A 10,393-nucleotide genomic window follows, 5' to 3' on the forward strand; every position below is an offset into this window, starting at 1 on the left:
AAGCTTCTCAGCTCATGGGAAAAGTGGAAAAAAAAAAAAAAAAAAAAAAAAAAAAAAAAAAAAAATAAAAAAAAAAAAAAAAAAAAAAAAAAAAAAAAAAAAAAAAAAAGAAGAAAAGCGTGATTTAAGTCTGATTGTCCACTGTGCAATTGTATCTCAATGAAGAGCCTGGGACAGACAGACTCATCCATTTTTGGCAGATCTACAGGCCACTCAGGGACCTGGTGGCAGCACAGAGCTACTCCCACCAGCAAAGGGGTGACGTGGCTACAAACCACAGGTAAGTCCAAAACCATGGCAAGCAATTCCCTAGGGACAGCAGCTCTGTTTGCACAAGGTCTTTACGTGGATTGCCATATGGACAGGCACAGTGACCTGTGAGTAATCTGTATCATGAATGTCCGCTGGTAGGTGGAACTTAGCTGCTCTTAGTCCCCATCACTTCACTCATGAACTAAGGAATGCAATGATAAAGGAAAAGCTGGAGTATTTTCAGTGCTGGATTGTTTCCATGAATATAGTTCTCATTATATAACACTTTGAGCCCTGTGCAAATTCTGCTAACGTACTTTTAGGAAGACAGAACATCTGTACAGATCCATTGTAGAGCAGACTGGACTTTGATCAGGTACTTTCTAATTGTACCGGATGTCTTTGGGCTTTTGCATGTCATAGATTTCTTTGCCTTTATATTCTGAGGCACCTCATAAATTAGATGGTTGATGTTGTCAAATGCATGCCATTAACACTTTGAACAGATAGTCCATTCAGTGGCCTCTGCAGACTCTATCATACTGCCTGTCTCCAGATAAAACCTTTGGAAGAGGAACAATGGAGCTCCAAATTCCTTGTGACCTCGGCTCTTCAGTTCCGTGCTTCAGAAGAGAAAAATTATCATTATCTGCATGGTTCAAGCTCTGTTTGAAATGCAGTTATTTTTTACTCATACATTTAGAGTATTTTTTATATGATGTAAGTTGAAAACTTGAAGCTCCCTTTGAGGAGAAAAAGATTTCCTGCAGCCCTACTATTAAAGAAAATGGATAGATCAAGTGGTAAAGTTCAATGACTTACTTGGTGTTAAATAAGAAAGAGAATAATGTATTGAATTTTGTGTGCCTGTTTTTCCTCTGCAGGGAACAGCCAGACTAGTGGATTTGCATTGCCTTCTGCTTCTACTCACCAAAGTTTAGGTGAGTTCAAAACACTCTTTTGCTTTATTTTTTTTCTTTCCTCACTCATTACAGCTTTTAATCTTTGGAGCCTAGCAAGCAAATCAGCGTGTGTGCCACCAGCACCATCCTGGCTGGCTGAGGAAATGATGCAAGGTTAAGTGCTTACGTCCAACGATAATTTGTGGCCTGGTGTGCAGACATCTGCATTTTATGCTAGGTAGCAGCAAGTAGGCAACTCCTTGCTTAGGGTGGACACTAGTTTCCTACTATTATGCGCTCTATCCTTAACGTCCTTCAAGAGAAACATTATTTTCCTATTGGGTTCACCAAAACCGGCTGGGTCTCCAAACTCCTCCTTTGTTTACGGGCCTTGTCAAGAGCTCACTGTAGAGCTTTTTATTGGGGAAGGAAGGGAGGTGGTGTATGAGGAAACTATTACAAAGCTATATAACATAAACAACTTTCCAACGTAAACCCAAAGACCACTTGGCAAGGAAGAGGTTAATGCTGGGGGGAGGATGGGGGAACTCATTAGGGCCACGTTATTAATAGAGGCCCGGGAAGGCTGGGGAGGGATCCGGAGGGAAGGGGAAATAATTGCGAGCGTTGAAGCTAGCCAGGCTGGACCCCTTGGTTGGCAAGGGGCTGATGGCCCCTGGCTGGAGCACAATGCGCAGTGCCCGTGCGCACAAGCCGTGCCCAGGAAGGGCTGCAGGTGTCCAGGACTGGTGCTCGGCCACCTTCTCACACCTGCAGGGCCATGCAGGCACCGTGCAAAACGGACCGAGCTCCAGCAGTGCGGGAGGATGAGGGAAGGCCACCCGCTTCCAGAGGTGAACCTGAGAGGAGGACACCCCACCTGGGAGCTCTCTGCACAGCCAGAAACCTCTGCTGCTCCCCTCTGCCCCGAACCTTCTTTGGGTCCATCAGTGCCTGCTAAGAGCTGGGGAGCTGCTGCCTGCCTGCTCAGATGGTCAGAGCAGGATTTCCGTTTTCCTACCAGCCTTGGTGCCTTAGGCTCTCTGTTTTGTTTTTTTCTCTGAATGGGAAATGCATAATGAGAAAGTGTTTAAACAACATACGGGACAAGGAAACTTGCTGGAGTAAAGTACGACATTTTAATTTCTTTCCAAGGAAATGATGCACTCTCCAAAAAAATACCTCTCAACCACTGGAGTTTAAAGTTGCAGGATAGTCACCAGTCCCCTTCGGTGCAGCCTTGCAGGCCAAGAGCTCTCTCATAGGTCTGCACGTGGAGCACAAGGAGGGCAGGAGCCTGTGCTGGGATTGTCCTTGCCCCCAGCCCATAGTGTCCCAAGCAATTGATGTAGACCTGCAGTTGATTAAAAGCTCATTAGTAGGCTTTGCAGACTTTTGGATGCGATGACGTGTTTACTGTGGATACAATTCTGCTGGTAAGAAAAGCACTAGGCAATTGTCAGCATTGCCTTCTCACAATATACCCGTTATATGAACTCTGTGCCAATGGGTATGGTTAGAGATATACATGTGGGTTGGCACCCCAGGACAAGAGGGACATGGAGCTTCTAGAGAGAGTCCAGCGCAGAGCGACAAAGATGATTAAGCGACTGCAGCATCTATCATATGAGGAAAGACTAAGTAAGCTGGGCCTGTTCAATATGGAGAAGAGAAGATTAAGAGAGGATCTTATCAATATGTACCAATACCTGAAGGGGAGAATGTAGGGAGAAGGGGGCCAAACTCTTCTTGGTGGTGGCCAGTGACAGGACAAGGGGTAATGGGTGTAAATTAAGACACAGGAAGTTCCATCTCCATATGATGAAGAAATTCTCCACTGTGGTGGTGACAAAGTCCTGGAACAGGCTGCCCTAGGGAGGTTGTGGAGGCTCCTTCTTTGGAGATCTTCCAAACCCCTCTGGATGCTACCCTGTGCCCTGTGCTCTGGGTGTCCCTGCTGGAGCAGGGATATTGGACTAGGTGATCTCTAGAGGCCCTTCCAACCTCAACCATTCTGTGCTTCTCTGACCATAGCACTATTTTGAGCCATAACCAAGCCAGCACAACAGCTGTGAGCAGGAGGACGAACAGCAGAGCGTGACCAAGCACACCTCATCCAAAATGAAAGTCGCACACCTCATCCAAAATGAAGGTCTCACATCTCATCCTAAACACACCTAAAATGAAGGCCCTCAGCCCCAAACTCCCCATCGGGGTTGGTGCCCAGCCGCAGCCGTCAGCTGGAGGTTCAGGCGGGGGCTCCCTGTTAAAGCTGGCCTATCTTTTTGCTTGGGTGGGTGAGTCTAGACTTACTGGTGCTGCTGAGGAAAAGCCCAGGAACCGCCGCAGCCAGAGGAATTCTCTCGTGCTATTTCCAGCCCTGCTTTTTAGATACAAAGGGCTTCAGATCAGATGCATTTCTGCAGCTTATCTGAGCGAACATTTGGCTGCTCGGCCAAACAGAACAAAACCCTTCAAACCTTTCGAGGTCCATCCATCAAGAGCCTTATCTCCCGCGTGTCACCACGCGGCTCCCGGCCACCGGGGCCTCCCGCGGAGCTCGGCGCTCCCAGCAGGGCTCCCTCTGGGCCTGCCGGAGCCGCAGGCGCCCGCCGGGCTCTCTGCCGCGTCGCCTGTGGCTTCAGGAGCACACGGGAGCAGCCAGCCTGGCCTGCGGCGTGATTTACTGCCGCCCGGCACCCGACGGTGATGCCATGTCGCCCACCGCCCGCCTCCCTCGCCCTGCAGCCACGGCCCTCAGGGCTGCCGCCATAGGCGCGGCCGGAGCGCTCTAGCCCCGCTTGGCTCCAAGAAAGGATAACATTTATCTTTTTTTATGGGATATTAGTGAGGCTCGGGTAAAGGAGTCCAGTCTGCTCTAGCCGAGGTTCAAAGACTGAAATATCCAGGGGGAAACTTTCTGGTCTCCTCTGTGGTTAAGAGGAGGGTTTGTGAGGCAGCCCCCGCTAAGCCACGGTGTTTGGTCAGAGTGTGTGTTAGGGGCCTGCAGGGCTCTTCTTCATCCCCACCGTGGCCAAGGGCATCATGCTCAGCCTTCAGTGCCCGAATCTGTCCCCTCTTGTAAGAGCCAATGCTCTAAACAGGGCTGTATAAAATATCTAAAAACACACTTAAAATATGAGGCTGGCTCTCGTGCTTCGTAGCTCGACGTGATGCACGAGCGAACGGGACGCACATAGAGCGTGGCGAGTGTGGTTCTCGGCCATGTAAAACAATTGTGCAATTACCCCTGAGCCCAATTTATACAATACGTTATTCAGCCCTGTCAGAAGAGCCTCTGCTGAGCTCTGCACTTGGTATTGGGGTCACAGAAAATTTCCTACTTTGAAGCTGAGCTGGCACAAGGAATCGTCTGCAGTCCTGCAATACTGTCAAAGTCACTGCCAAAAACAACAGGGTGAAGACTTCAGAACGAGCCACCCATTCACAGCGTAACCGAGTTAAAACGGGGGCCTGGCTGGCCCAGGGCTTGAGAACAGCTTCTAAATAGCTTGTAGGCTCAAATCCTGTGCAGACTGGCAGGGATCAAAAGCTTCTGTTGCTTGGTGCTATTTGGGCTTGGCCCAGTTCTACATGAGCTTCAGCACTGAGGTGGCCTTTTCCAGTGAGCGCCATTTCCTTAAGCTCCTTTTCACAGCAGAATCTGAGCCATACGTTGTTGGCTTTCACTCCCAGTGGTTTTATATTTTCTTCTAGGTTGGCATTAGGAAAGGTAGTGTATGTTCCCATAAAACAAAGAATATGACTCAATAGCACCAGGATAAATGTATTTTTCATACTGTCGTATATAATAAGCTATTTATAAGTATCATCTCACTTCTGGGTCATCCTCAGGGTTCCAAATAAAATCTTAATTTAAACAGTTTTTCAAAGTTGACAGATAGGATAAATACATTTTTGTTCAGATGAAACCGAATTTTGACAATGTTTTGCAAAATTCACTACAAGCTAAGGATTGTTTCCCCTAATTGTTGCTTTGTTTGTCTCCAAGTTCCGGTGTTTAGTTTAATGTTACATTCCGTTATAGAAAAAAACCTCAGTGGCTACAGTTAACCAAAGCCTCTAGCTCAGAGACACGAGGATGCTCTTGCAGACGAAGGATGGAGGAAGGAGTGAGCGTTTGCTGAGGAGATGTTAGGGGTAGTCACTGCCCTCCTTTAAATGTTGTAAGGCAGGTACTTCATTTGTACAGCAGAAACTAGACAGAACTATGAGCACTAAAGCAATTTATTTTGAAGTGCTTTAAAGTTACTGTCTTATGAGCCCTTCCAACCCATACTTCCCCTGCTGCCCCCGTTAGGCAGCTAAGGGAGATGATGCTGTTTGAAGAGCAGCGTGGTAGCAACTGTGTGTGTTGGAGACCTGAAAGCACTGGCACTCGCAACCATGTGGACTGACCTCCATCTGCTAGGAGCTTCCAGCTGCTGCACTGAAAACACCTGGAAAGGGAGTCTGCAGAAGTGGAGGGAGGACTTCTAACAGGTTACCATGGACCGTGCTCAGCCTGCTGAGTCCTCAGGGACATCTCTCTGTACAACCAGCTCGCAATAACCCTTTCAGTGGGATCAGGTGCTGTGGGATAATCCTGCTCTTTTTCTTGTTTAGGGCTAACTTCAGTGATTAAGTCTGAGCAAAGAGAATTATTATAACCACAGCTCATGAGGCGAAGCCGCAGTGCAGTGTGTCCGTGGCTCTGTGGATGGTTGTTTCCAACGCAGACACCCACTTTGCTAAGCAATCTACCTGCGTGATGGCAGGGGATGAGCTGTCTGCACCGAGGAGCTTCCCTGGCTGCCTCCTTTCCTGTCGGGATCGCTCGGCTCCCTTAGGGAACAGGGCTGTGTGCGGGACGCAGAGTCCATGGCCTGCACAGCGTTCACAGGACAGGACTGAACACGGCTGCTCAGTGCCTCCTGCCCATCACCTGCGATATTATCCATGGGGTGAAAGCTGCCGAGGGCCAGGGAGGGAAATGGTTAACGACACCATCACCAAAGGCTGCGGCTGGGTCAGCCTTGCAGCTGAGCTGAGGGAGGGCTCTTCAAAGGGACTGTGCTATGGTGATGCTCCTTGCCATTCAACATAAATGCTCCTCTGTTCCTATTTTATCTTTCTGCTTCTACTGATAACCCTTGAACCACTCCAACAATTCCTTTCTCCATCAGCAGAAGAGGAAACGTAAGTTTCTTGGCATCTGTCTTTAGGCAGTCTCTCTCTGTAGAAGTATGTTTTCCTTTACTGGTTTGCTTCAGGACTTAGCTGACACCTAATTATAATAATATCCAAACAATTGATTTTGGCTTCAGTGTCTTGTGGCAATCGTGGTCTGAAGTTGCTGTAAATAACATTGCGAAAATAAGCCTGTGTGTCCAGAGACTGATACCAAACTCTAGGAATAGACACTCGAGAAACACGGCTAAGTAAGGGTTGTTGAAGCTTCCAGTTTGCAGCGATGCTGATAAGGCAGTTTCCAAGAAGCTGCCCAGCCCTTAAATTCTAGAAACTCTCTCTTCCCAGGTCAATAACCATTTATAGACTGGATCTTCGTATCATCTTACAAATAAACAAAGTCAAAGCAGGATCTAGTGCAAATCATACAACGGAAGGAAATCCCAGGTCTATCAGAATGAATCTTGAGTTTCTCTGACAGAGCAAACCAAAACACACCATGTAGAAATATTTGGTAATTCTGATAGTTTGAGAAATCACAAGAAAATGCTCTGGACAGCTTCACTGTTCTTTAGACACCTCTCCTTGGTGTTCTGGAAAGGAGACCTGGGCAGCTTTAGAGGAGCCGCTGCCCGTTTGCCCGATGCTGCTGGTTCCTGTGCAGCCTGAGGTCCCTTCTGGAGAGAGGCGCAGGCTGCCGGGGGCGGCGGGCACCCGTCTGGGCTGCAGCCGCCCGCAGCTCGCGGGCTCCATGGGAAGCGTCTCGCCAACCTGCTCCTCAGGACAAGAACACCAAGACTTTGCAGTTTCCTCCGCCTCCTACCCCTCTGCACCCGGGCTGCCTCCTCATGTCAGCTCCCCTGCAGTTTCACTCACTGCTTTTCATCAGCTTTAGCTTCAGACGGGAGCAGAGACTCTTTGGAGTGAACATTTTCCATAGCATCCTGCAGCTCAGCCAGCAAAAAACGTTCAACGTGGCTCTAGCTGGAGCACTAAGACAGGCTTAGACCCCCTCAGGTGCTTAGCTCCCTTATTTCATGGGGCCAGATCATTTCTAAATATCTCCTGCAGGTGTGGCAGTTGACACAACAAAGCGGGCAATGTTTTCAAGTCCATCCAGCTTATGCATAAACACTGCGAGTCCTTTCATAAAACTCTCGTGAGTTGTTTCACAAACACAAAGCACCCAAAGCGGGTGCCACCAAGGCCGCAGCCCCCGTGGCCGAGGGCTGCTCAGGTGGGTGGCAGCCCTCAATGCTGTGGCCTCCAGAACAGTCCCCTGCGCTCTTCTGGAGCTGCCCTGCAAGTGGAGAAGCGGTCGCTGGTGCCACCAGACCTGGGCATAGGCTACCACCTGCTGGAGTTTTCTCATTGACTTCCTGCTCTATAGATTGCCACAGTCCTATTTGTGCTCTGTGCTGTAACACTTCTCTGTGAAGCTGTGGAACTGTCACACGCTCAGCATTGTGCCACAAACACCTATCATTAGCTCTTTATATATAAAGGGCAGCTCTTTATTTATAAATAAAGAGCTATTTAGCTAGTGAGATGTGAGCAACTCATGTAAACTATGAGGATGCCCAATGTACAGCTCTCTGGCCTTGACTGTTGCATGTTTAGGGTCTGATGTGTTTTACTGAATCTAGGTCTTCTCTTTCCCTCACTGACCCTACAGAATAGGAGAACTTTTCTGTGCTGAGATAAATCGCTGCAGTTTTGAAGTGGAGAACTTCAAATTTCCCTGCAGAAAATGCTTTTACCAGAAAAGAAATTATTTTTCACACAGTCCTTAAGAAGGATTCCTCCTTAAGAAGGAGGAATAAATTCATATACACTGGATGGACACAAGCCAGAATTGAAGTGGGATCCCATCTTTGCATCCTCCAAGTGTTCAGATGTCCTCGCTGAAGTGAGTGCTACAGTTCTGCCCGTGCTCGTGCTCCCGCGAGAGGCCAAGGCAGCTTCTTGGGGCCTCATCGCATGTGAGTGTGAGGACTTGGCCAGTGCAATTCAGGTTTGTTCCACTTAGACAGCTCAATCAGATCAAGGAGCCCCTAAATCCTGTAGCCTTCCAAGTAGGAGACTTGGCATCTGCTTCAGAGGGGACAACTTCAGGGATGTGTCAGAGCTGACACCTACTGCTGCTGACTTGTCCAGGGTCTTGTGATGTTGCTGCATGTGCCTTTTAGTGCAGAAACTTTGTTTTTCAACAGCTCACACCGAATGCTGTGGGTGTAATTTCCTAATCCAGGCTTTTTGGATCGAACTACTCTCTTGGGTTGCGCTAGGGCTCAGCAGGTCACCCTGACCAGCCACCTACAGTGCGTCAGACCAAATAGCCAGCCCCGAGGAAGGTCACTGAGAGGGCTCGGGCGGCCTCAAATAGGAGCTGACTCATGTCCCACGAAATCCAAACAAAACGTCTACGCATATTAAAAGATATTATGGAAACGGTCTCATTCATGCACAAAAGCTACACTTCAGACTTTATCATTATATTGTAAATGGAGAGAAAAATTGCACAAGCCTGGTGCACATTTAAATTGTTGGCCTGTAAAGAAGTCCCTTCCCATAAACACATCCATTTCTCGGGGGCTGGCACACGAGAAGGCATCTGAAGCTGCAGGCTCGGTCCTTGCTGTGCTCCTTCAAGGCATTAATTTATCTGCAGCAGTGATTCATTTCTAGGCTCATTCGTGTGGTCAAGAGCAAACTACTCCAGAGCAAACACTTAGGGTGCAGATACAAATATCAGGAGATGGGGCTTCATAAGAGGAAAGATTCAGGCCCTCCTAAATAGAGCAGCAAAGCTAGTGAGTGCTGCCTGCTGGCACGGATGGGTACCCAGAGCATCGTATGTGCCTGCTGCAGCACTGGGATCGCTTAGGCCTCCATGGGGGGATGACTCTGCAGTAAAATCCTGCCCCACTGATGTTGTCCAGGACCTGAGCATGGGGCTGGGCAATGCAGAGCCCCTGTGGCTCCCACAGCTGCCAGCTGCAACCTCTGAATTCCAGCAAGGGTGAATGGTCCTGGCCCGGGGAACCGGCTTTCCCATAGACCTTGCATGGCATATGCACTTTTTCAGGAAAACATGAATTAATGCAGGTATTAACCAGCAATTTGTCATGCAGCTTCTGCAGTCAGCTTCCGAGGCTGTGAAGCATGCAGTGAAAGATGGATGTTTTTTCCCTCCCGTTGTGGCACCTTTGAAGTTCTTCAGTGCTGGAAGCGACTGAGCACCCCGAGTCTGCGGCTGTTTTCTGCCCAGCGAAGGGGAGAACCAGCAACAAGCTCATGTGCTGCTCACTGCAAGGGGCTCTTTCTTCTGGTCGGAGCCACGGGCAGAGCAGCTCAGCCTCTCCACCTGCACATCCCCAGCTACCTCACAAGAGAGGTGTGTGAGGAGCTGCCTGTGGCACTGCAGAAGCACTGCCCGCCTGCACCTGCAGGCAACTGCACCCACGCATCAGCGTACAGCACCAGCAGGAATGACCTCCCTGCTCCCTACCCCCTTCTCCCCCTAGAACACATTGTGTTTACTGACCTAAATGAAAATAAAGCCAATGCAGCCCCACGTCCTGCAGGCCCATCCCCGGAGCGTGGGGAGGTTGTCGTGTCTGACGAAGGCCGAAGGCTCCTGCACTGTCTTGCCCCAATGTCATGGGCTGACGGTAGAGTGTGGTCCAGCCAACTGGTTTATCCTGGTTGCCTCTTGGAGAACGATCTCCTGACACCATGAGACACCCAACTGCTATGGCTAAGCTCTCGCTGTACTTCAGAAACCACTGAATAAATACTTCTTGAAAGTAAACTAGCGTTTTGTTTGGGGAAACAGAAGGACCCAGCAGCTTGGCTGCTTTCGTGGATAAGACAGTGCTTCTCAGGAACCTGCTGGGCTCTGAGCAACAACAAGAATATCTTGTTTGCTGCTTTCTGAGCTGGCCTCCCCTCCTTCGATAGGCTTGGAACGAGCTCTGGAGGTCTGACTGTGGAGAGTAATGATGTGTGAAAGCTCCCTTTCATTTTTCACTCCGATTTTTTGGAAG

At 49.0% G+C, this 10,393-nt stretch overlaps 1 protein-coding gene across 1 annotated transcript in view; it reads left to right on the forward strand.

Annotated features, from left to right (window-relative positions):
• Positions 1 to 9,521, forward strand: part of ADRB1 (adrenoceptor beta 1) — a 19,063-nt gene extending 9,542 nt beyond the window's left edge. The window contains exons 2-3 of the mRNA XM_026050712.1: positions 1,137 to 1,193; positions 9,479 to 9,521. Coding sequence (XP_025906497.1) covers positions 1,137 to 1,193 — 57 coding nt within the window. The 3' untranslated portion in view covers positions 9,479 to 9,521. The remainder of the gene's footprint in view (positions 1 to 1,136; positions 1,194 to 9,478) is intronic.
• The last annotated feature ends 872 nt before the right edge of the window (positions 9,522 to 10,393 follow it).

The sequence above is a fragment of the Nothoprocta perdicaria genome, unplaced genomic scaffold, assembly GCF_003342845.1.
Source record: "Nothoprocta perdicaria isolate Ctin4 unplaced genomic scaffold, notPer1 scaffold_7, whole genome shotgun sequence".
Classification (NCBI taxonomy): Eukaryota; Metazoa; Chordata; class Aves; order Tinamiformes; family Tinamidae; genus Nothoprocta; species Nothoprocta perdicaria.